The 26203-nt window shown below is 48.1% G+C and overlaps 3 protein-coding genes across 7 annotated transcripts in view; 2 read left to right on the top strand and 1 right to left on the bottom strand.

Annotated features, from left to right (window-relative positions):
* Positions 1-9557, top strand: part of WNK4 (WNK lysine deficient protein kinase 4) — a 61169-nt gene extending 51612 nt beyond the window's left edge. For both annotated transcript variants that reach the window (XM_083469443.1, XM_083469444.1), the window contains 6 exons: positions 885-1390; positions 2327-2423; positions 4273-4588; positions 4678-4877; positions 7008-7108; positions 8632-9557. In XM_083469443.1, the coding sequence (XP_083325569.1) occupies positions 885-1390; positions 2327-2423; positions 4273-4588; positions 4678-4877; positions 7008-7108; positions 8632-8634 (1223 nt within the window). In that variant the 3' untranslated portion in view covers positions 8635-9557. The remainder of the gene's footprint in view (positions 1-884; positions 1391-2326; positions 2424-4272; positions 4589-4677; positions 4878-7007; positions 7109-8631) is intronic.
* A 4043-nt stretch (positions 9558-13600) lies between these two features.
* COA3 (cytochrome c oxidase assembly factor 3) lies at positions 13601-16346 on the bottom strand. Its single transcript, XM_083470388.1, has 2 exons — positions 16015-16346; positions 13601-13944 (listed from the first exon to the last, which is right to left on the bottom strand). Exons 1-2 carry the CDS (start codon positions 16223-16225, stop codon positions 13841-13843), a joined length of 315 nt encoding a protein of 104 aa, XP_083326514.1. The 5' UTR covers positions 16226-16346; the 3' UTR covers positions 13601-13840.
* On the top strand, positions 16345-26195 carry CNTD1 (cyclin N-terminal domain containing 1). 4 transcript variants are annotated; one of them, XM_083470224.1, is made up of 8 exons: positions 16345-16455; positions 18593-18774; positions 18882-18957; positions 19992-20148; positions 21125-21287; positions 21973-22117; positions 25429-25525; positions 25693-26195. In XM_083470224.1, the coding sequence occupies exons 2-8, from the start codon at positions 18603-18605 to the stop codon at positions 25786-25788; spliced, it is 906 nt and encodes a 301-aa protein (XP_083326350.1). In that variant the 5' UTR covers positions 16345-16455; positions 18593-18602; the 3' UTR covers positions 25789-26195. The 4 variants fall into 4 exon arrangements, with proteins under 4 accessions (XP_083326350.1, XP_083326349.1, XP_083326351.1 ...); XM_083470223.1 differs by having other exon boundaries at positions 16396-16548; XM_083470225.1 differs by having other exon boundaries at positions 16401-16445.
* The last annotated feature ends 8 nt before the right edge of the window (positions 26196-26203 follow it).

The following is a 26203-nucleotide window of genomic DNA, read 5'->3' as shown; positions in this document are numbered from 1 at the left end:
CGGGAGCCAAGGTGTTTGAGATCCAAGGTACGACTGTATTTCTTAATGATTGTTTCCCCCCCATGTGTTTTTAGCAATTCTTGCTTTTATCCGTAAGCCACCTTGAGTCCCACCGTCAGGGAAAAGGCGGGGTAGAAAGAAACATAATGGTGATGATGATTTATGAATACAGTGGTACCTCAGGTTACATACGCTTCAGGTTATATACACTTCAGCTTACAGACTCCGCTAACCCAGAAATAGTAACTCGGGTTAAGAACTTTGCTTCAGGATGAGAACAGAAATCGTGCTCTGGCGGCGCAGCGGCAGCAGGAGGCCCCATTAGCTAAAGTGGTGCTTCAGGTTAAGAACAGTTTCAGGTTAAGAACGGACCTCCAGAACGAATTAAGTTCTTAACCCGAGGTAAAGGTAAAGGGACCCCTGACCAATTAGGTCCAGTCGTGACCGACTCTGGGGTTGCGGCGCTCATCTTGCTTTATTGGCCGAGGGAGCCGGCATACAGCTTCCGGGTCATGTGGCCAGCATGACTAAGCCGCTTCTGGCAAACCAGAGCAGCGCACGGAAACGCCGTTCGCCTTCCCACCAGAGAGGTATCTATTTATCTACTTGCACTTTGATGTGCTTTCGAACTGCTAAATTGGCAGGAGTAGGGACCGAGCAATGGGAGCTCACCCCGTCACGGGGATTCGAACCGCCGACCTTCTGATCGGCAAATCCTAGGCTCTGTGATTTAACCCACAGCACCACCTGCATCCCTATAACCCGAGGTACCACTGTAAATAAAAACAAAGGCAACTCGCTTGGCCGCCCTGCCAACAAGCAATGTGTTCTGCAACGATGCTCTTTCCTTGCATCTCCTGCCAAATCTGCCTTCCTCCTTACAGGTGTCCCCTGTGTGCCGGCACAGACTTGGCCGCCGTACCACATGCTGCCAACAGCTCCTGCCACGCCTCCGTACCTCTTCCCTGTTCCCCAGCCCATCGCCCCGCTGAGCCCCCTCCTCCCCACGCTGTCCCTCCCCCCGCCGCCCGCCCCGCCAGTCGTCCCCGCCGTACAGCCTCCCGCCGCCCCGCTCTGGACCCCCTCCACATCCCCGCTGCTCTCTCTTGCCAATGTCTTCTCCTTGGCAGTGATGAGCGTGGCTCAGTCCCTTCTTCCCGCCGTGACGGCGGCTTCCGCCCAGGCGGGGCCTCTCTACACCTCGCCGGTCTCGCAGTCTCCGGTGCTATGCCCGCCTAGCCCAGCTCCCGCGCGATTCGTCTACCCCGAGGTCATGGTTCCTCCTGCCAAATCGGCCCAGCTAGTCAACGGGACGTTGGGGATGCCAGCACCTCCAGGCTTTCTGCCATCCCTGAGTACGCCAACCACCAGCAGGCCTGACGATGGCATGGTGAGTGTGCAGATGTGCGTGGAGGCGTCCTCCCGCCCCCCGGACTTGCGCATGACCGCGTGCGCATGCGGTGCGGGGGAAATAAAGAAATGGAACTATCTCAGGAAGCAGCATGGGAGAGCTGGAGAGCAAGGCTGGTTTACAATGCCGTAATATATCCCTCAGGGACGCGGGTAGCGCTGTGGGTTAAACCACAGAGCCTAGGACTTGCCGATCAGAAGGTCGGCGGTTCGAATCCCCGCGATGGGGTGAGCTCCCGTTGCTCAGTCCCTGCTCCTGCCAACCTAGCAGTTTGAAAGCACACCACTGCAAGTAGATAAATAGGTACCACTCCGGCGGGAAGGTAAACAATGTACTGCAGTCAAACAATCAATCAGTAGCTGAACTGGGTTCCACACAGTCACAAAAAAGAGCCGCAGAAACGCAAAATAAATAGCAAAAACAGACAGACCTCAGCATAACACCCAAATTGGAAGTGTGGCACTCAAAACGGAAGCCTAGCTCTCAAAATGGAGCATGTTCGGCTTCTGAAAAAAATTCGCAAACTGGAACACGATGCCGGGGAAACTGTGAAGCCAGCTTGTGCCTCTGCTGACGTAGTTCCATCGTTATTTCAGTCGTGATACAGCAGTATATCGCAATATTTTGCTGGTGATATATCATGAAGTTGAAAACCAGCCATCACCCAGCTCCTTTATGTAGTTCCACCGTTATTTCAAACATTGTGATATAGCGGTATATCACAATATTGAGCTGACGATATATCGTGAAGCTGAAAACCAGCCATCACCCCAAGCAGATTAGTTGTCCCAGGGTGTGGGTGCTAAATGTGGGTGTCCAGGAGGCAGGGAACTAACATTAGGTCCAGCGAATGGGGTGGAAATGGGGAGGTTCGGTACTGACCCCTCACATATACAAAACTTTCTCTCTCAACAGGTGCCTCCTGCCTCCTCCTGGTCTGGGTCACTGCTCAGTGCGCCAGATTCTTCCACCTCCAAGCTGCCGCCACCTCGGCTCTCGCCCATCAATGAAGGTGTGGAGTGTTTGGGGGCCAGAGATAAATCTTTGCGGCTGTGGCAATAGGGCGCGCAACTGTTTGGGGCAGCGGCGGGGCTTGGGAAAGCAGCTGCCTTCAGCGCAGAGTTCCACCTCCAGTCCTGGAAGCGTATTCTCTGTGCTCAAAGAAAACACAAACTAGGAATGGAGAGACCTCTCACTGTGGTGGCCTTTTCACCTTTGCAAAGCTAAGCAGGGTCCGCCATGGTTTCAAATGGGATGGGGGACGGCGTGTTGAGATCCCTGCAGGGAGGTTGGGCTGGATGACACCCAGGGTCCCTTCCAAGTCTATGATTCCCGCTTAGCAACTGCAGCCGCACTCCTTTGGAATAAGAGGAACGAGCGCTCCGAGCGCTCAGATTTATGGCTTCAGGGCATTTTACGTTATTAAGCTTTATAAGACTCAAATTTATTAATAAGAGTTTTCAGCATATGAAACATTAAAAGCCAAACTAATCTAAAAAGCAATAATACAAAACAATACAAAGAACAGAGGAGAAAGTAAATAATAATAATAACAAAACAATAATAGCAAGAATCGTAATAAAACACAAAATTAAATATATATATATAGCCCTCTATTTTACCTTAGTCTTCAAACCACAAGCAAATATGTGAGTCTTCCCACCTCTCACTTGGGAGAGTTTTCCCGCTTTCTCAACCTGAGGAAAACCCACTCTGGTTTCTCTGTCACACAGATTTCCTTCATTTTCTACCCATGACCTTTCTGCATATATCTTCATTTATCCTGAATATAAATCTTCAGAAATCAAAAGATATATGTAAGAAGCAATAGAGAGCTATCAAGAATTGACAAAGAAAACAAAGAGGGGGAGGGGGAAAAACAAAGAAATAAAAGATTAAAAGGGAAAAGAGGCTTCCGCTTCTCTATCTGCAGATACCAGTTATTCGAAATATTAAGCTTTATAGAGCTTTAAACATCATTAAGCTTTATAGAGAGAACATGGCACATTTACTATTATTATTATTATTGAATTTATATACTGTCCTATACCCAGAGGTCTCAGGGCAGTTAACAAAATAAAATCAAGATATAAAAGCACAAAATACATAATAAAAATAAAAACAACAACCCAATAGTCACCCCCCCAAAAAAAACACATTTTAAAAGGGCATAGGATGTCAAACAAATCAACCAAAGGCCTGGTTGAAAAGGAACGTTTTTGCCTGGTGCCTAAAGATACATAATGAATGTGGCAGGTGAACTTCCCTGGGGAGTGCATTCCACAGACGGGGAGCCACTGCAGAGAAGGCCCCGTTCTCGTGTTGCCACCCTCTGCACCTCTTGAGGAGGAGACACACAATTAGTGCAAACATTATTAAAGAATTTAAGCACTGGTGGTTCTTTTTCGAAGAACCCCTTTATATTGGGGGACGCCTGAGGCTTCTCCCCATCCTCATTGTTAACCTAAGGTAAAGGTAAAGGGACCCCTGACCATTAGGTCCAGTCGTGGCCGACTCTGGGGCTGCAGCGCTCTTCTCGCTTTACTGGCCGAGGGAGCAGGCGTACAGCTTCCGGGTCATGTGGCCAGCATGACTAAGCCGCTTCTGGTGAACCAGAGCAGCGCACGGAAACGCCATTTACCTTCCCACCAGAGCGGTCCCTAATTATCTACTTGCACCTTGACGTGCTTTCAAACTGCTAGGTTGGCAGGAGCAGGGACTGAGCAACGGGAGCTCACCCCGTCACGGGGATTCGAACTGCCGACCTTCTGATCAGCAAGTCCTAGGCTCTGCGGTTTAACCCACAGCGCCACCCTTATTGTTATTGTTAACCTGCCCGCCCACTTTCCCCCCGCTGACAGAGCCCAAGCCCCAGATCCTGGGCCGTTTCCAGGTGACCCCCACCCGGGATGTGCTCCCCGAGAACCCCCCAAGGGGCGACAGCACCAGCTCTTCCAGCACCACGGAGTCGGACAGCGGGTCTCCGGGCGGGACGCCGGTGCAGGACGCTGAGGAAGGCACCACCCCTGTGGCGGAAGCCGAAGCGGAAGGGGAGGCTCAGCCCAGCACCCCTGTCTGGATGAGCTGTTCCCACAGCCTCTCGTACCCGAGCAGCGACGACTCGGACAGCCCTGAGGACGACGAGGTCTGGGACGAGCTGCAGGCCTTGCGCCAGAAGTGAGTGTGGGGCTCGTTGGGGGGTGGAGGCCCCTTTCTCCCCGCCACCCCACCCCTCCCTGACCCAACGCCCGCTCTTTCCTTCTCAGGCACCTCTCTGAGGTCGAAGTTCTCCAGGCGCGGCAGAAGAAGGAGATTGAGGCGCTGTACGCCCGCCTGGGCAAGGTGCCGCCCGCCGGCATCGTGTCCCCCGCCGACATGCTCTCCAGCCGCCAGCGCCGCTTCTCCAAGGGAAACCCCTTTGCGCGCCGCAGCAGCCTGCAGCGGGTGGACTTGGCGCAACCTCAGGGTAAGCTGCCTCCGCGCTGCCGGGCCACGTTGGCAAGTGCCAACTGGAGGAGGTGGCTATGTGGCTCTCTGTTCTGAAGCTGGTGTGCTCTTTCCGGGTTTTCTCTGATTCATTGTTGTTTAGTCGTGTCCGACTCTTCGTGACCCCATGGACCAGAGCACGCCAGGCACTCCTGTCTTCCACTGCCTCCTGCAGTTTAGTCAAACTCATGCTGGTAGCTTCGAGAACACTGTCCAACCATCTCGTCCTCTGCCGTCCCCTTCTCCTTGTGCCCTCCATCTTTCCCAACATCAGGGTCTTTTCCAGGGAGCCTTCTCTTCTCATGAGGTGGCCAAAGTACTGGAGCCTTAGCTTCAGGATCTGTCCTTCCAGTGAGCACACAGGGCTGATTTCCTTCAGAATAGATAGGTTTGATCTTCTTGCAGTCCATGGGACTCTCAAGAGTCTCCTCCAGCACCAAAATTCAAAAGCATCAATTCTTCAGCGATCAGCCTTCTTTATGGTCCAGCTCTCACTTCCATACATCACTACTGGGAAAACCATAGCTGTAACTATACGGACCTTTGTTGGAAAGGTGATGTCTCTGCTTTTTAAGATGCTGTCTAGGTTTATCATCGCTTTTCTCCCAAGATTTGATTCATTAGTCCAGACTATTTTATTAAGGCAGCTTTCAGAGACAGCCCAGCCAAGAGGCAACGTGAGGCGACCGCCTCAGGCGGCAGGATCTGTTAGGCAGCAAATCCGGCCTCCGAAGAATGCATCGCCCACTTCCTCTGCTAGGTGCCCCCTTGAAGGCAAGATCCATTGCCTTCGCAACAGCCTGTCAGCAAATAGGAGGCACTGCTGGTCTCCTCCCTTTCCTGAAGAGGAAATGGCAGGGGCTGCCCTCTGGGGTCTCTTAGGCTCTGCACGCAACTTGGCGCGATTCAGAGCAGGCTCCTTTCCCCCACAACGGCCTTTGATGCCCATTTCAACCATCGGGTTAAGGATGATTCGGTACCCCACTTGTTCCCAGTGTAGATCTTCACCCACTGCCAGGGACTGGCTGGATTAGAAGACTGGTGCGAACCACACACCCAAGAGCCCCCAGAGGAAGGGCACAGAAGACGACGACTTCAGTCTCAGATCCCAGTGGTGGGACACTGAAGAGCAGTCAGCAGAAGGGACAAGCTGGGAGGTGCTAGAAGCAGGGGGTTTGAGCAATCAAGGGGGGTGAGGAGAAGCAGGGTCTTCCAGGACTAGGGTTAGAGCAAACTTTTTCAGCAGGGGGCCAGTCCACTGTCCCTCAGACCTTGTGAGGGGCCAGACTATATTTTTTTGGGGGGGGGGAGAAATGATTTCCTATGCCCCACAAATAACCCAGAGATGCATTTTAAATAAAAGGGCACATTCTACTCATGTGAAAACACCAGGCAGGCCCCACAAATAACCCAGAGATATGTTTTAAATAAAGGGACACATTCTACTCATGTAAAAACACACTGATTCCTGGACCATCTGCGGGCTGGATTTAGAAGGCGATTGGGCCGAATCTGGCCCCCGGGCCTTAGTTTGCCTACCCATGGGTTAGAGGCTGAGAGTCACAATGGGGGCATAGGCTCAGACCGAGAGGAGTCAGAGATTGGCCCTGCTACACGGCAGCAGACAGTCCCAGCCGCCTCTGTGCTTGGTAGAAAGGCGTTTTGGCACTGCTGGTATTGTGAGCAAGCCCCGTACGTCTCTTGACCAGGGGGCTGAAATGTATGCCATTATTTATCAATTCTCGCTTCCCATGAATTACCTTTCCTCTCCACCGAACTGTGGGATTTGTCACTGGGCTTTTCACTACACTCCCCTGCGTTGTAACTTTGCCGAAATACAAGTAGTTTAAATCTTTTTTCTGCTTTTTACCCTATCCCCATTTTCCTCAGTTGTGCCCATGTTGAGAATGTAGGCTTCTTGGGGCAGGGACCTGCCAATCCCCTTCTCCACCAAGAACCATGTGCATAGATAGCCATTATAAATGTTGATCTTGTGTAGCTCTGCATTTCCTTATCACCTCCACCAGCCCCCTCCCATACTAATGGTATCATGAATGAGCTCAAACCTCTTTGTAATAGTCCCTTTCCCTCACTCTTGTTGCCCCCGCAGGGATCATGAGGAGGAATTCTGTAAGCGGTGGGAGCACCAACACTTCCCAGGAGCAGCGACAGAGCAAAGGTGTGACGTTCGCCAGTGATATTGGATGCATGGTGAGTCGTGACCCTGGGGTGAGAGAGTACTGGACCTCGGGCCATGCTCCAGAGGATTTAGATAGACAGACAGACACATGGGCATGCACACACATCTTTAAATATTTATTCAAAAGTGAAGAGGGTTAAACAAACCCTCTGGAGGGAACAAGTCCCACATCAAGGTGTGTTCTATGGCAAAGGTTCATTTTACTCCCCCTGTCTTAAGGCAGAAGCCCCCAGTGTGTGTGGTGTTGGTGGTAGTTGTTGTTTAGTCATGTCCGACTCTTCGTGACCCCATGCACCAGAGCACGCCAGGCACTCCTGTCTTCCACTGCCTCCTGCAGTTTGGTCAAACTCATGTTCATAGCTTCGAGAACACTGTCCAACCATCTCGTCCTCTGTCGTCCCCTTCTCCTTGTGCCCTCCATCTTTCCCAACATCAGGGTCTTTTCCAGGGAGTCTTCTCTTCTCATGAGGTGGCCAAAGTATTGGAGCCTCAGCTTCACAATCTGTCCTTCCAGTGAGCACTCAGGGCTGATTTCCTTCTGAATGAATAGGTTTGATCTTCTTGCAGTCCATGGGACTCTCCAGAGTCTCCTCCAGCACCATAATTCAAAAGCATCAATTCTTCGGCGATCAGCCTTCTTTAGGGTCCAGCTCTCACTTCCATACATCACTACTGGTGGTATCTCGGCATGAAGTGAGATTCGAGCTTTATATAGTCTGAAGGCCCATTGTTCAAGGACTTAAGAACTGCCGCTGTGTGTTTGTGCTCCTTTGTAACAGCAGTTTGGTGGCCGTATCTGTGTTCAATTCCTAAACCTTGAAGTTGGAAGGATTATACACAGCAATGATATTCAGAGTCTCATTCTGCGTACACACCGTAGATTTAAGGCACACCCCAAAGAAGAACCCAGGGAGGTGGAGTTTACCCATTGCATCCAGCCGCAATTCCCAGCACTGTTAGCAAACTACAGCTCCCGGGTGCCTTTGGGGGAAGAGAAATGTTCTTTAAAATGTGTGGTGATTCCCAGCCCTGCTATCCAAGCTCCGCTTTTAACTGGAGGTACTAGGGAATGAAGGGATGCGGGTGGCGCTGTGGGTTAAACCACAGAGCCTAGCACTTGCCGATCAGAAGGTTGGCGGTTCGAATCCCTGCGACGGGGTGAGCTCCCGTTGCTCGGTCCCTGCTCCTGCCAACCTAGCAGTTCAAAAGCACGTCAAAAGTGCAGGTAAATAAATAGGTACCGCTCCGGCGGGAAGGTAAACGGCGTTTCCGTGCGCTGCTCTGGTTCGCTAGAAGTGGCTTAGTCATGCTGGCCACATGACCCGGAAGCTGTACGCTGGCTCCCTCGGCCAATAGGCCAATAAAGCGAGATGAGCGCCGCAACCCCAGAATGATCACGACTGGACCTAATGGTCAGGGATCTCTTTACCTTTACTAGGGAATAAAGCCAAGGCCTTGTACATCCAAATGACATGTTTACCACTGAACTACATCTCCCTGTCTCTCTTTCACCTATTTCCTTTTGTTCCTACAGTAGCAGCCGTGGACACTTTTTGGACTACCTCAGCCTGCTGCCCACCATTGAAAGGACGGGAGCAGGTGGCGAAGGGTCCTACGCAGCCTTTGCCTTACGCTCCCAACGTCAAGGCCAGCAGCCATCGACGTAGGAAAGTTCCCCTGCCGGAACAAACGGACGAGCTGCCTCTGAGCAAGGTACAGAGGCCAAGTGAGCAGCCCAACACTACAGACTTTTCTTCCGCACAAGACTTTGTGTCTGCAGAGAGAAGCCAAGCCCCGGTTGTTTGGGGATGTGTTTTTGTGGGGAAGGCTGAGCTGGCATGCCTTTCCCGCTGCTTCTGCCTCGCAAAGGAGCATCACTGTAAACGGAATCAGGGTGTCGCCTGTTCCGTATGTGCTATGGGATGGCGTCTGCACACATGGACGGCGTAGGGTGTGTGTGCGCGCCCAAGGCCGGGTCTAACTTAAGCAAGCGCCGTTTGATCCTCTGTGCCTTGCATGGCTCCATTCACAAAGCCACCCGAAGGCCAAAGCGCTTAGAAAACTTTAAGGAGCTGCCTTACGAGAGGAAACTTGCAGAATTTGTGCCTCAGTGTTAAAGGGATGGGGGGGGCGCCTCTCTTTCTTGCTTCCCTTAGCCTTAGCCCCCCGCTCAGCTCCTGCCTCCAACAGCAGTGGCACTACGTGTGGCCTCCTCTTTGCACTTTTTTACCAAAAAAAACCCCAAACCAAAACCCTGACCCTGATTGGGGCAATGAACTGCTTGGGCTCATCCTTTTCCTTGCATGGGAACCTGCACTTTGGAATGAAACACTGATGCTTTCTGTTTTGTGTATGATTATTTTTTTTTATCACACACACACACTTTCATTTTGGAAGCGAAACAGGTAATGCATTTGTGTTTTTCGGTGATTAATAAATAAAAGCAACCTCAAACTCCCACCAAGCAACACCCGGGACGTGAGGAAATTTTGTCTGTTATACCCGGCACTCAGGACTGCTCTCCCCTTGAAGGACAGACAACACACACCCTGCCAGGAAAGTAAACTCAAGTAGAACCAAAGTCAGGAAGCAAATATGCATGCAGCTGGGAGTTTTCAAAGTTCCCTGATCCTTCCCACCCCCAATTACACTCTGAGCACACAATTATGTTGTCAATACTGTACCGACCTTCTAACTGCATATTCTACAGATGTCATGCACCACCCCACAAACCAAAAGAGAGTTCTGGAGACATCACATTCGGAATACAAGAGGGGTGGAGGAGGTGGGAATGAGCTCCTGCAAACAAACCTCTCACAATCTGGAGTACAGAAAAATTTTAACAGATTCAGAACGGCAGAGATCACCATACTAGGCTGGTGGTCGACCTGCTAATTTCAACAGGTGTTCTCTGAGCGGCACATAAGTTGAACACTGCCCATGGCTGCCCCAGCACGTTTTGCTGCTCTGGTGGTTGGGCACAAGTCTTTGGCTGCACACTGTGTACAGGGAATTGTAAAACTGTAGAGTTGGAAAGGACCACGACAGACATCTAGGCCACCCCTGTGCAATGTGGGAATCTTTCGCCCAACACAGGGCTTGAACCCATTACCCTGGGACTAAGAGTTGCATGCTCTACTGACTTGCGGGGGATGGGGACTGAAAGGGTGCTAATATAAAGAGAAATTTAGTAGTCATCCTCAGCCTCACCGGACCCACACATGCAAAATCTGTGGTGGGTTGGAACTCCCATCCAAGAAAACAGAAGGCATATACTGGAGATGTAAGGCTGTTGACTGCTTTTCTTAAAGGAGCCACAGTAAGGGTTAATTCTCCAAGCTAAATGTTTTATATAATGGATACCGAGAAGAATGAGACATTTGTGTGATTGAATACAAATCCTTCCACTTAAAATACAGATGGATTCTCTTTAAATATCTGCTTAACTCCACTGGAAGAAAAAGTAGGTATGTGAATCTGCAGTATTAATCCCATAAGCATGTAGGGTAGCTGTAACTTAAGTTTACCCAAGACTTTTGGAATGAAGTTCGCAATTGTTCTTGGAAACATCTTTTGTTTTTTTGGCAGGTGGGGTGAGTTATTCATGCAAGTAAGCTTCAGCCAATAGGCAAGTTCAAAATGAGCACAAGTTTAAATGGAGATTAGCTCAGTTTATGCTCTTAAAACAAAACACAGGTGTACCTTAAAGGACAGGTAATAAAGATCACAAGAAAGAATTCTGCATCACCTCCAAAATAAAACCTTGGTATATCTCCATATCTTTACCAGGCATCAACTGCAGAGCTGCTATCTTCAAGAATGCCTCAGGGGTTTTTTTGCAAAATCTCCAGAAAACAAGTAGTTTTAACCTATTTCTTAGGGAAATTGCCAAAAAAAACCCCCATCACTTTCAGAAAATTCTGCCCAAATACCATTTCAAAGGACATCCCGGCTATGACATATGGCAGCCCCGTGAACGGCCCCAAATTATTCAGGGTGGCGAAAAACGAAATGGATTGCAAGGCACTCCAAAAGAAAATCTTCAAACTGAGTGAATGGGCAACAAATTGACAAACAAAGTCCAATATAAACTGCTGCACACCGCAGCAAAAAATAATTATCATAATTTCACATATACACATGATGTTTCTGCTGACAATGACTGACCAGGAAAGGAATCCTGGGGTCAGGGAGGTTAGCTCAATGAAAACAAAACCAGGGTGCAGCAGCTGTCAAAAAGGCAAATTCCATAGTGTGGATCACTAGGAAAAGACTAAAGCCAAAACTGTTAATTCCTTTATACAATTTGCAATACCATGTACCTTTCTGGTAGCCAGTGCAGAAAAGTGCGACCAAAATTATCAGGGAGCTGGAACACCTCCACAAGGGAAGGTGACAAAATTTGGGTTTTAGTTCAGGAAATAAAGGCAGGTAAGGAGTCAGAGTAGTTCATAAAATTATACGACTGGGAGAAAATGCGGAGGTTTCTCATAATCCGGGGTCAGCAAACTTTTTTAGCAGGGGGCCAGTCCACTGTCCCTCAGACCTTGGGGGGGGGGGCGGACTATATTTTGAAAGAACAACAAATTCCTATGCCCCACAAATAACCCAGAGATGCATTTTAAATAAAAGGACACATTCTACTCGTGTAAAAACACGCTGATTCCCAGACTGTCCACGGCCGGATTTAGAAGGTGACTGGGCCGGATCCGGCTCCCAGGCCTTAGGTTGCCTACCCATGCTCATAATGCTAAAACTGGTGGTCATCTGAAGAGCTGAATGGACATTAAGGACAGGCAAAAGGGAGGACTTCACATAGCACTGGTTTTTCTAATTTGCTGCTGCAAGTGGTGACGGACACTGGATGAAGGTATCAAGGGGATTATTTCCGAGTAGCCACATATACCATTCTTCTGGGCAGAACATGCTTACAGCTTACATTTAAAGTTAAGGCAGGTGGCTTAATTTGCAAATGCCAGATTTGTTGGTGCACGGGCGAACTTTTAATTGCGCTAACTGTTCTCTTAAACAAGGGATTTCTGATCCCTGAATTCCATTATGTGCATTTAGTTGCACACCCTGAATTCATTTATCTGTATTTAAAAAAAGAAACCAAGAAATTAATGGAACGAGATGAGCTCCCTCCAAAGAGCAGTGGGAGAAGGCAGCACTTAATTTCACGGCCACATTTTATTAATATTGTAGAGGCTTCCATTAACAAAACCAACAAGTGATAGGGAGAACAAACAGATTGAGCCGAGGTTAGTGGTGGGGCAACCGAGGTTTGGCACTTCATAAATGCACCCAGAAAAGACTGGTATTCGTTTTGTATCAATGAGTTCAGTTGTCTTGGGAAGCTAGTATTTATAAGTTAACATAACAATGTTAGTAGGTTAAGATACATTTGCTCTCTCCTGTTCTAAACTGTTCCAGTGCTGAAATTACTGTTGCATCTTTTATGTGGCGGGAGCAAGACTCTTAAATCTTGCGTTGTGGAAGCCTGGACTGCAGGCAATACAGTCCAGCTTCAGCTAAATGGAAAATTCCCTTCCCTCCCTTAAGCCTCTTAAGAGAATTGTGCATCTGACAATTGCCTTGTCTGGCTCCAAGCCAGCCACTGCTTTAATGATTTACTAGCCCCAAATACTACTTAGGAGAGACAATAACAGCAACAACACAGCTGTGAAAGCAGCACACACAGAATACGATGCCCTGGAACAGAGCTGGTCAGAGTTCATAACAGTTGTTCTTGGTTGATAGGACAAGCCAAGCTGATTATTCCAGTGGAAAACAAACTCTCAGCATACCTGCTGGAGGAGGTACAGAGATCTTTCCTGAGGACCATACTTTTTAAATTTCATAAGCAGGAAAGTTTATTGAATGTCCATAAAACATAGTGCTGTGTCAAGGTCACTTTTCCAAGTCTCTGGAACCCACCCCTGCAACCATGCTTTGAAAGGAGCCTGCAGGTCCCATTAAGACCTGTACTATTTTCACTTCTGAGACGCGGGTGGAGCTGTGGTCTAAACCACAGAGCCTAGGGCTTGCCGATCAGAAGGTCGGCAGTTCGAATCCCCGCAACGGGGTGAGCTCCCATTGCTCGGTCCCTGCTCCTGCCAACCTAGCAGTTCGAAAGCACGTCAAAGTGCAAGTAGATAAATAGGTACCGCTCCTGTGGGAAGGCAGAAGCGGCTTAGTCATGCTGGCCACATGACCTGGAAGCTGTCTGCAGATAAACGCCAGCTCCCGCGGCCAATAAAGCGAGATGAGCACCCGCAAAACCAGAGTCATCCGCAACTGGACCTAACGGTCAGAGGTACCTTTACCTTTTATTTTTACTTCTGAATGTCAGTGGTTTTGCTGTGGACCTACAAAACTAGTTGAAACTGACATGTGACCAGCACAATATTCACCTATCAAATCTTTTAAACTGCATATTTCATCCTATGTAATAGTACATAGTCCTGTCTGTGCTACCCTGAAAAAAAGAAATAAGCAGCTGCTTATAAGCATAATCCACATAACAGATTTATTGTTCTTTCACATTAAATACAGTATCTGAAATTGTTAGGCTTTGACATATTACGCATGGCAAAGAGTTTATAAACAGATGAAGAAGCCAGTTCTCTATGAGCAGCAGGGGGGCTTCGATGCCCCAGCTCACTGTGCCAACGCATCCTCAGCTGGCAGCACAGATGGCATCCTGTCCCTGTGCTTCTTAAAGTGGAAGTACTCCGTCATCCTCATTCCGCTGAAGCCTTTGCTCTTCGGGCCTGCATGACTTCGGCATCCCGTTCTAGCTCATCCAAGAAGCGTTCTTGGGAGATGGAATGAATGGTGTAGGCATCTGTGCACAGACAGCTCAGGAAAACAATTTACAAATTGGTTGACCACAAACTTGACATGAGCCAACAGTGTGACGCGGCAGCTAAAAAAGCCAATGCAATTCTGGGCCTCATCAATAGGAGTATAGCATCTAGATCAAGGGAAGTAATAGTGCCACTGTATTCTGCTCTGGTCAGACCTCACCTGGAGTACTGTGTCCAGTTCTGGGCACCACAGTTCAAGAAGGACACTGACAAACTGGAACGTGTCCAGAGGAGGGCAACCAAAATGGTCAAAGGCCTGGAAACGATGCCTTATGAGGAACGGCTAAGGGAGCTGGGCATGTTTAGCCTGGAGAAGAGGAGGTTAAGGGGTGATATGATAGCCATGTTCAAATATATAAAAGGATGTCATATAGAGGAGGGAGAAAGGTTGTTTTCTGCTGCTCCAGAGAAGCGGACACGGAGCAATGGATCCAAACTACAAGAAAGAAGATTCCACCTAAACATTAGGAAGAACTTCCTGACAGTAAGAGCTGTTCGGCAGTGGAATTTGCTGCCAAGGAGTGTGGTGGAGTCTCCTACTTTGGAGGTCTTTAAGCAGAGGCTTGACAACCATATGTCAGGAGTGCTCTGATGGTGTTTCCTGTTTGGCAGGGGGTTGGACTCGATGGCCCTTGTGGTCTCTTCCAATTCTATGATTCTATGAAATACTGTTTGTGACAGCCAGGTAAGTCGCTGCACACTGCCACCCTGCTCTTGGGACACCCAGCTCCCTTCCAGCCCTGAACCCGATACCAAGGGCGAGGAAAGAGAAAGGGCATTTGCCCTTCAACTGAGCCAAACCTTGCAAGTCAGAAGACGTGCTTTCACAGCAGAGGGCGGCGCTGGTCTCAATGAGGAAAGAACGGATCCAAAATGGTTGGAGCGAGTCACTTCCACTAGCACTAAAACTAGTCTCCTTTATGCAAACATGCTGGCAGGGAAAATGGGTTTGGCAGGGGGGGTCCCCCAAGATATTGAGAAAGAGAGGAGTTTTGCAGTATGCAGCAAAATCTGCTTCTGCTACCAAGAAGTTTGCCAGTGCATAAGGCAGCCTCGGCTGGAAGTGAGCAACGTCTAGGCAACACGATGACTGTTTAGCAACGTCTAGGCAACACGTAACAGTACCACGCTGACGAAGAATTTTATGAAACAGTCAATATCTGGAATCACTGTTCAGTGTTGGACATCATATTTGCTGAATACGCAAAGCTTCACAGCTTGTCTTTCATCATACAAAATCAGCATTTAATGCTTAGCTCCCATGCACGCTTACCTGGGAGCAAGCCTCCATGAGCTCAGGGGCGGCAGATTACTTAATTTACTTATTAAATTTGTATACCGCGCATCGTCCGAAGATCACAACAAACGAGAATGCAAAATATATAACAAAAGCATAGCAATACCCAGTGCATTTTTTTCTTTTAAAAAATGTAATGTAAGAAATACATGGGCAATGTGAATTGACATCAAATTTAGACCATGGAAGAATATGCAGTTGTAAATGTTCAAAATAGGACCCCGTGGATGGGGTGGGGCAGTGCTTTTTTTCTTTTTTCCCCTTTTTATTATTACAGATTTTCTTGATTTACAAAAGTGTTTGCAATTTCTCTCTCGTATTTTTCCCCCCATGTAACATTTTTACAAATCAGTTTCATGTGCTTTTTCCCCCCCTAAAAAAAATGTTTAGGGATACTCTCATTTTGACTCAAGAAAATCACCATTTTATAGTTCATATCGGGGAAAATAAATACAATAAATATACAAAAGTACAAAAATTCACAAAATGTTTAGGGGTGTGCGTCCCCCCCATAAAAAGGGACTGGCAATAAACACCCCCTTTCACAGACTTCATTTAAAAGGTGCAATGAAGGCGCCAGGCGAGCGACTCCCCTTTTCTCTCTCTCCACAGGAACCCGCATCCAGACGGGCGGGATGAAAAGAGCGCACCTGAGCATGTGCAGAGTTGCTTCCCCCCCCCCAGCCCCGCTCTGAAAACAGACTCGCAAGGCCGCCCACCCTCCGCTCCCCTTCCGTCCAGTGAGGGATACAAATTCCTACGACCACCGCGCCGATGCCGAGCGCCGTGAGGGCGTTGCGGGCCCTCAGGCCGCGCCGGGCCGCGTCCACCGCGGGGCTCGAGGCCAACCCGCCAGGGGCCCCGGCGCGGTGCAACTCCCACTGCCGCCGGACGCTCGAGGATGGGCCGCGCGGGGGTCCCGCTCCTCCAGGCCCCGACGGAGACGGCGACGGCGACGACATCTTCCCCGCCCGCTCCGGATCAATGGGAAGGGCCTGCTGGGCGCGCCCTCACGGGGACGGCTGAGGCGGGGCGGCCATCTTTGTTGAGGGCCCACGGCGCACTACAAGGAAAGCGGCGGCCATCTTAAGGGGGGAACTGAGCGGCGGTCCCGCTCCCGCCATCTTTGACGAGGGCGGGCGCGGGCTCTGGGCGGCTTTGGACACGCGTGTGCGCGCGCGTGTGTATTAGTGTGCGTGTCTGGGGACGGTTAATTTCGGAGGAGCAACTGTGTGGTGTTGCGGGGAGGGGACCTATTCCTGAGAAACGAAATAGGAGAGATTATGTATATAATTACATTAGTACAGTACTATATTATTATTATTATTATTATTATTATTATTATTATTATTATTATTATTATTGCATTTATATGCCACCTTTATCTTCCTAGGAAGCTCAAGGTGGCGTACATGGTTCTCCTCCTCCCCGTTTCATCCTCACAACAACCTTGAGGAGGAGGAGAAAAAGGGTATTATTGGCTTTTAAAAAAATTTTATTACTATATATAGTTAGTGTGTGTGCGCGCGCGTGTATATATATATATATATATATATGCATAGTGAATTTTATGTTGCAAACCACCCTGAGACTTCCGGGTCTGGGGCAGTATACAAATTTAAGGAACAATAACATAATATTTATGTTATTTTATTTATTTATTTAATTTAAATTTAAGGAATAATAACATACATGTAATAGACTAGGCTAAGAGACGGTGACATGGGCATAGCCAGGGTCTTTGTTAGGGGTGGGGCATGCTTTTGTTGTGGGCCAGGCTTTTGTTAGAGGGCGCAGAACCTCAGGTTTTTATTGATTGGGGGCGACGGCTGCCCCTCTGTCCCCCCTGGTTACACCCATGAATGGTGACTGGCTCAAGGTCACCCAGTGAGTGTGGATTCGAACCCTTGTCTCCCAGGCCATAGTCCAACACTAACGCCTACGCCACATTGGGTCTCTGGAGATGGCAGCTGGCTGCCCCCCAGTCCCTATATCTAGGCGTGTTCATTCAGAAGGGAGTCCCCAAGGGCCCATTGGCCTTTGGGGTGGTGTCTCAGTGGACTTGTGTCAGTAGGATTAAAACAGATCCTCTAGAATTGGCATTTTTTTTACGTAAGCCACCTTTCTCACACACACACTCGCGCACCATCCGGTTCGTTCATTGATTTTGTTGATTTTGTTAGTCGCTTTTGTCTTGCCTGAGGTAACCCAAAGCCTGTTTTGCAAACAGACAAAACAAAAACAAAGCAAAACCCTGCACGTAGATACATTAAAACCAAGAGGAAAACAAAATACATTACAAATATCCCAATGTATTTTGTGGCTACAAATAGTTAAAGACCTGGTTATAGAGGAATGTTTTCGCTTAATGCCTAAATGCAGTGCTTTTGGGGGGGGGATGCATGAACTATAAAATGGTGATTTTCTTGAGTCAAAATGAGAGTACCCCTAACCTTTTTTTTAAAGGAAAAAAAAACACTGCCTAAAAGTATATAATACCTGAAGAGAGTATTCCACAAATTGGGGAGCCACCGTAAAAAGGCCCCGTTCTCATGCTGCCACCCTCCGGATCTTGTGTGGAGGGGTGGGCCATTAACCTGTTCAAGCAGGATATTCCTATGTTTGTGTCTTGGACCATGAGAGTGCTAGAAAGCAGGTTTTTTTAATGGTTCAGTCAACAGAAACATGTATTTTATGGCTAGGTGGTGGTGAAACTCCCAGATCATTCCCTTTCACCTCTTAGTTGCTTCACTTTCTGCTCTGCTACTCGGGTGCAGATCTGAGCGCTGAAAATCACATAGAGCTGAAAGAGGAAGTGGGGAAAAGGCAGTTCTCTTCCAACTTCTTCCTTCAACTTTCCAGAGGAGAAACTGTACCCACCAAAGTCAGCACCTGATGAAGGCAAACTGTGATGGGTGGGTCAAAGGTTTTGTGGGCATCAGGGAGAAGGCCTTCTGGGTGTCATTGTGCCCATAAGCACCACATTGGCAAACTTCAGCCAACATGCGTATAGCATTGGGTCCCACTGAACAGTGGGCCGTAACATCTGAGTAAATATGCATAGGATTGTGTTTTTAGTGTGGAAGACAATTCAAGATTTCCTCTCCTGGTTTCATAGCAAAATGTAGCTGCTTGCCCTATATTGTTTTCAGTCCTAAGTATTTAACTAGTGGATTGCAACATGAAGTTCCAGAACCCTTCATTTCGAGAGAGGCAATAAAAAGACATGGGCAGAGAAGGGAGAGGGAAAATACAACAATTCTAGAGAAAGTAAGGAAATTATACAAATTAAAATGGTGGGTGTTGAACTGCTCTTTCCTCCTTGACAGAACTCTTCCAATGGGCTCACCCACAAAGGTGGCGCCCAGGTACCATTCTTCGGAGCCTGTCTTTGGAGCAGTGGCCGGCGGAATTATCCAAGATGCTTTGCTCCACATGGCCAGGGAGAATGAGCAGTACCTGAGCGAGCTGTGCGAAGAGGCAGGTTGCTTTAAAGAGACACAGATCGTGGGTGAGAACTGAGCTTGGCAAATTCAGTAGGCTGACATGCCAAAAGACCCTGCAGCTATGATTCTGAGGATTCCCCACCTCTCACCCTTTATTTATTTTTTTTGACAGAATTTGTGTTTCTTCTATCCGAAAAATGGAGCCTGACTGAATCTGCAAGATACCAAGCCATAGAAATATTTGAAAGGTAGTGATTTGTTCTGCCCACCTTGAGAGAAGATAACATTTTACATATTCTTCACCTTTGAGGTGTTGCTTTAGGACAACCATGTTATCATCTCCGAGTGATAACTTGACCTTTACATGCTCCCCTTATATATATTTTTTAAAAAATGGCTACCACAGGTATTAATTTAGAGCAGGAGTGAGGAGCCTCAAGCCCAGGGTCCAAATACTCCCCTTTTTTTCTCAGGACTCTGCCCAAGGCTTTACACCCCTGCCCAGCCACACTCCTTTTGCCCAGGCTCTGTCTTGCAGCACAGCAAGGCCAAGCAGGCTGTACAGACTCTGCTTGCAAATAATAATGTAAGAAACACCTTCCATTAGTCATAAATGCAAGAGTTTAAGGGGAAGGCAATTGCAATATGTCACAACCTCCTTCCTCGGTGTGCTGCTGGCTAGTCGCATCAGGCCCACCAAGCCTCTGCACTGTTTTTTTTCTGCTTGTAGTGACTGCCAAGGGGCCCATCCTGGTGGGCAAACACTTTCTGTTTAGAGGACGTCTTTGTGGGGCAATTCACCGCTCCTGGGACAGTAGAGCAAGAGTACAGTGGTACCTCTGGTTACATACTTAATTCATTCCGGAGGTCCGTTCTTAACCTGAAACTGTTATTAACCTGAAGCACCACTTTAGCTAATGGGGCCTCTCACTGCCACGGCGGCGCCGGAGCATGATTTGTGTTCTCATCCTGAAGCAAAGTTCTTAATCCAAGGTACTATTTCTGGGTTACTGGAGTGTGTAACCTGAAGCGTATGTAACCCGAGGTACCACTGTAGAGGGCTTTTCATGCCGCTTCACACATAGTCCGTCACTGCCAGGTATCTGCATCAAGCAAGCACCTTGCAATTTCCCTTTCAGGACTCCTCAAGCTGCTTTAACTCCGTGACAGATCTAAGCAAGCACTTTTGATTCTAGGGTGTTGTAGAGAGCAAGGTTTACAGGTACTGCCAGCCTTGCTTCATCTTTGTATAACCATATTTTTTATCCTTGTACTTTCTTAGGTTCATGCTTACACTCCTTAAAGAGGCTTCTCATCTCACCAGAGCAAAGGAGGAAGACAGCAAGTGGGTCTCAGTGAAACAACAGATTGAGAGCACATATGTGCTACGTCTGGTCTCTTGCATCCAACTTGCCAGCAAGCTCTCCTTCCATTATAGTGTAAGAAGATTCAAGAAGTGCCCTTACATATTTTGACATAATCTTTGCTCTCTTTATGCACCATCCCAGAGCCATTATCTGTGGGAGGGAATGTTAAGACCAGTATTTTTAATTTATTTTTTTGGAGCAATGTTACAGTAATGTCTGCCCAATAAATGAAAATGGGAGCTATTGCTTGCAAAGCCAGATGTACTTTGCAAGTAAAGGTAAAGGTGAAGGGACCCTTGACCATTAGGTCCAGTCGTGACCGACTCTGGGATTGCGGTGCTCATCTCACTTTATTGGCCGAGGGAGCTGGTGTACAGCTTCTGGGTCATGTGGCCAGCATGACTAAGCTGCTTCTTGTGAACCACAGCTGCACATGGAAACACTGTTTACCTTCCCGCCGGAGCGGTACCTATTTATCTACTTGCACTTTGACGTGCTTTCAAACTGCTAGGTGGGCAGGAGCAGGGACTGAGCAACTGGAGCTCACCCCGTCGTGGGGATTCGAACCGCCGACCTTCTGATCGACAAGTCCTAGGCTCTGTGGTTTAACCCACAGCACCACCCGCGTCTGCAAGTAACTATATTAAAAATGGCTAATAGCTATATGGCATTATGAGGCTTTCGCAATTATCAACTTGTAGCTGAAGTGGGCAGGACACCTTTTATATTATTGGAAAAAAACAATATGAACAGAGTTTGGGGAAGGTTTTCTTTACATGTTTATAGAGAGTTGCATGTATTTTTAAAACATGGGGTCTTGTTTTAAGAACTGCAACCAAAGTTCTGCTCATAGAACAATCTCTCCTGCCTCCCCCGCCCCTCTGCGTGCGCCCCTTTGCAGCCCCCATAGCTTGAAATGTCAATTTAATGCAAAGTGTGTGTTGCAATAAATAGACAACAGAACTCCTTTAGCACCCGATCGTGGTAGACAGAAGCAAAACAAAGTTGGCATTTTGAGAGTAATGGTCACATTTCTGTCTTCATACAGATAGTGAATAACAACGTGGTTCTGAGGTTTCTGAAGTCTTTGGGCTTCTCCTATACCACAGAAGAACTACTGGAATCTGAACTGGCCATTTTGAAGGCACTGCATTTCCAAATCAATTTTCCAGCCCCTTTTGCTTATGTTGAAATGCTGCTGGAGGTTTTAGGTAAGGGTCAAGAACAAGACATAACATTGGGCAAGCTTTAGCTAAGGAGGTTAAAATAAGTCACAGCCCCCACTCGTCTTCTTTGAGCAGCAAGCAGCTCTAGGGAACCCTTAACAGGGCATTTTTTCTGGTGTACAGAGCAGTGGAAGAATAAGGGTATGTCTCGAAATCTATTTGTTTTAGCTTCTTCTGGCATATTGGGCTCCTTGTTTCAGGGAAATGAATACTTGGATCAACTTGCAGTGTTCCCATTCTGCAGCAAGTCCCATTCTGAACATCTCTGCTTTAAAGGAGATGCTGTTAATCAGAAGCAGGGGAAAAGACATTTTTTTGCTGCAACAGAATAACTGTACCTTGTGAATTTGTTGCTAGATCTAGCCTGAACACACATTCAATTTGTTCCCCTTGCTACCTTTCTCTTGTAAACTGTTCCAGAGAGAGCAGTACCTTTTTGGCTTTAGGTTTTTGGGGAAAGTGTACAAAAATTAAGGCGCTGAAACCAAGGCAACAAATCATACAATAGTTTGGCCACATAAGGAAGAAGGGTGTGGTGAACTAGAAGGGAGGTCCACTCATCTACCTTAAATTGCCCAAAGGGATAGTCAAGACATATGTTTGTAGATTCTGGTTCGAGACAGAAACCTAACTGCAGCTTCTGCTGCCTTCTGTTATTCCTCATGATTAGGGTACAATGGCTACATGCTGCCCACAAAACAGCTGCTTGAAATGTGCAGACATTTGCTGGCTTTAACGTACCTCTTGCGGAGCAGCGTTTATGACACCTTGCTGAAGACCTCGATTAAAAACTCCTCTCCAAATGAGCTCCAGCTGTAAGTTCTGGGAAGTGACAAGCTAGAAATGAATTCATTCTGGTAAGGGGGGAGATTTTGTGGGGGGGACCTCAGATTTTTATTGATGGGGGGGACAGCTGCCCCCCTTGGCTACACCAATGGCTGGTGACTGGCCCAAGGCACTTCCAGACTCCACTGTGTCTGTTGAAGCAGCACAAAGAGCAGAGAGCGCTTTAGAGACCAAGAAAGTCTGAGTCACTTTTCCAGGCAGCACACCTTAACAGAGGCCTGTTTGTAAGCAATGCACATGGGATGGAGCCTGACTTCACAAAATTTGGCAACAGCACAGCATGCACAGCTCTCGATGTCTATTGTAAGGTATCCTTTAAATACAGTGTGGGAATTAGCAGGGATGGGAAGGCTGGTATTTTCTAACCCCGGCTAAAAATGTCCTATTTGGATATGTTGCTGAAAGGAGACATAGTTCAGCTGTAGACAGCGGATGAGCAATGTTCTATTCTTACAGCTCCAGAAGTAGAAAAAAGCTTTGTGAAAGTGCCACACACACACACACACGGACGCACAAAGGTTAAAGGGAAACACAGAACACCACTCGGTACAGCTGTGGCTTTAAAAAAAGGAAAAAATTGCATCACCATTAAGGGCAGCTTGCACAATAAAAAGTATCAATGTGGTTGAAATGGACCATCAGGCAATAGCAGCTAGAGCCCCAGCATTACACAAGTCCCTTAGAATGACTGGAGAATTGTATCATATTTTTTTACAGAAACCTTTCAAAAGAGTTATTCCAGAGCGAGTTTCAAGCTACTTCATACAAGGAATTAGTCTGAAAACGGCATGTGATGGTCCTCTGTTGCAAGAGATACTGCACTCTGGATCTTTTATTGTCTCCCTTTATATTACAAAGGTGTATTTTTAGGGCCTTTTCTACATAATTGGTTCTAAAAATGTCTCGTTGGATATAAGTGTTTTTCCCCAACAGAAACACTTTTGTTGCAAGGATAATGCATTTTCATAGCACCTGTAACACATTATATTGTGGCCGAGAAAATACACCCACTCTGCTAGTGTGGTTTATGGGATGTGGCTGTATAAGTGTTGTGAGCATCTACGACAGAGGTTTTCAACCTTTTTGAATCACGGCTCCCTTGGCCAACTACATTCTTTCTGCAGCACCCCTGTGGGGCACAGGAGCCCAGTTATGTCACCCCTTGCCTGCAGAGCTGCCACCCTCTCACCCTTTTTCGAACGCCCTCCCTTGTGGAGTGTTCCCTTAGCCTCCTCTCCTTGGGAGTCCTCTGGGCAGCCCCTGGTCTCTGAGCTGCCCCTGCTGCCCCGAAGAGAGGTGCCTCCTCACACTGCCCCACAGGGGCCTGGGACTTGTCTGTCCATTCTTAATAGCAAGGGCTGGCAGGCTAGCTGGTTGGGCTCCCTCACCCGCTTGCTTGCTTGCTTGCTTGCTTGCTTACTCCGAGGCCCCCTCAGCTCCTGGCACCCAGCACACCTTGACCAGCCCCAGAGGTACCAGTCACCTGTGGCGCTTACAGTGGTACCTTGGGTTACATACGCTTCAGGTTACAGACTCCGCTAACCCAGAAATAGTACCTCGGGTTAAGAACTTTGCTTCAGGATGAGAACAGAAATCGTGCTCGGCAGCAGCAGGAGGCCCCATTAGCTTAGGTGGTGCTTCAGGTTAAGAACAGACCTCCGGAACGAATTAAGTACTTAACCCGAGGTACCACTGTATAGCCAGGGCTGCTGCAAGAAACAACTGGAACTTGTCCTGAGGAGGGCTGCTGCAAGAAACAACTGGACAAACTGGAACGTGTCCAGAGAAGGGCAACCAAAATGGTCAAAGGCCTGGAAACGATGCCTTATGAGGAACGGCTAAGGGAGCTGGGCATATTTAGCCTGGAGAAGAGGAGGTTAAGGGGTGATATGATAGCCATGTTCAAATATATAAAAGGATGTCACATAGAGGAGGGAGAAAGGTGGTTTTCTGCTGCTCCAGAGAAGCGGACACGGAGCAATGGATCCAAACTACAAGAAAGAAGATTCCACCTAAACATTAGGAAGAACTTCCTGACAGTAAGAGCTGTTCGACAGTGGAATTTGCTGCCAAGGAGTGTGGTGGAGTCTCCTTCTTTGGAGGTCTTTAAGCAGAGGCATGACAACCATATGTCAGGAGTGCTCTGATGGTGTTTCCTGCTTGGCAGGGGGTTGGACTCGATGGCCCTTGTGGTCTCTTCCAATTCTATGATTCTATGAACTGTGCAAGCCTTTTGGAAGCAGAGATGTGAGAGGGCATCAGAGGAGGGAGGGAAGGATATAAGGACAGAGGCTAGTGTTGCCTATGGCACCCTGGACCATCATTCAAGTCACCCCAGGGTGCCACAGCACACTGGTTGAAAACCACTGACCTAGGACATAAATGATACATCCTTCTCCTATACCGTTCCGGGACCTTTTGAAAAACTCCGTTTTAGACTTCTATAAGCACATCCCTGCTACTCAAGCAAAAGACAACTCATGTACTCAGTTAACAAAAGAAATGTATGAAAAGCAATAGAAATTTGCCCTTTCTCTTCCCCCTGCCCTGCTTCCCCCCAGCCTTGCAGCATTGCCTACGCTGTCCTGATCTATTTACTTCTTAAAATCTAAAAACAGATTCTCTCCCCCTCCTCCAACACTGGTGCCCTTATCTCCAGCGGCAGAGTGTCTGTGAACTCATATATTTTTTTTAGGAAGGAATGAAAACACCAAAGAGGTTTACTGTTCTCCCATTCTGTTCAGACAGGATGTGGTAATATTGCCACTGGCTCAGTCACATGCAAGGATACCATAAAGCGACTTCTTTGTGTGTGTTTTTAGCTTGTGGATAGCCACACATTCTCCTTTTTAGATGGCGGTAGCTCCCCCCCCAAGGGACGCGGGTGGTGCTGTGGGCTAAACCACAGAGTCTAGGACTTGCCAATCAGAAGGTTGGCGGTTCGAATCCCTGCGACGGGGTGAGCTCCCATTGCTCGGTCCCTGCTCCTGCCCACCTAGCAGTTCAAAAGCACGTCAAAGTGCAAGTAGATAAATAGGTACCGCTCCGGCAGGAAGGTAAACGGCGTTTCCATGTGCTGCTCTGGTTCGCCAGAAGCAGCTTAGTCATGCTGGCCACATGACCCGGAAGCTGTTTGCGGACAAACGCTGGCTCCCTCGGCCAATAAAGCGAGATGAGCGCCGCAACCCCAGAGTCAGCCACGACTGGACCTAATGGTCAGGGGTCCCTTTACCTTTACCTATGCCACACCTTGTCTTACCTTGTTGCTTCAACTGGATAGGGCGAAGTTTCTGCCAGTAAAAGAAGATCTCATGCTATTGGCTGTCGGAGTCATTGGGGCAAGCACTTTCCTCCTGAATCCCGAGGGCTTGAATCAGGTACTTACACTTTTGTGGCTTAGCCACAAAACAACCACGGGGCTACAAGGTGTGGGAACCCAGGGGTGATGGAGTGGATTCCACTCTTTTCCATACACCCCGACCCTTGCCACTTCCTTGCCAGGTATCCATGCGCTGTCTTAACCTTGCCCTATTTCTTTTGAAAGGTTACGGAATACCTCAGCGACACCACAGGCATCGGTCGGCAAGACATTATTGAGGCAGTCTACGCAATTCTGAAGCACAGCGTGGGCGACGACTAGTTTCTTCCACCTTCATCCCCTGCCCTCCAAACAGCATGCTGCCACACTTCATCTGGGGCTCTCAAAGAGATGGTTGTGCTCCAAAGAAACAAGGCAACCAGTTATATTTAAATGTTAATGCTTACCTCACAGGCTTTTGTCCTGTTACCGTAACCTTTTGAGAAGGCCTGGGACACTTAAAAGGGGCCTTAGGCCTACGACCATTGATGCCTTGCACAGTTACAACACTGGTGAAGAAGCATGACTCCTGAGGGCAGACACGGAGATGTGTGTGCTGCCGCAACAGGAGAAGAATGTTTCTTCTTCCAGGCCTCCCTGGAAGGCAGAAGTCTCAGTGTAAGTGGATGAACTCATTCACAAGGGAAGAAGAAACATTAAATGCATCTATGGCAGCTCATGATAAATAAGGATGCTG

This window comes from Podarcis liolepis (genome assembly GCF_965112155.1).
Source record: "Podarcis liolepis genome assembly, chromosome: 13".
In the NCBI taxonomy this organism is placed as follows: Eukaryota; Metazoa; Chordata; class Lepidosauria; order Squamata; family Lacertidae; genus Podarcis; species Podarcis liolepis.
Note: the sequence above shows the minus strand (reverse complement) of the source record. Positions and strands in the feature narration are given on the sequence as shown.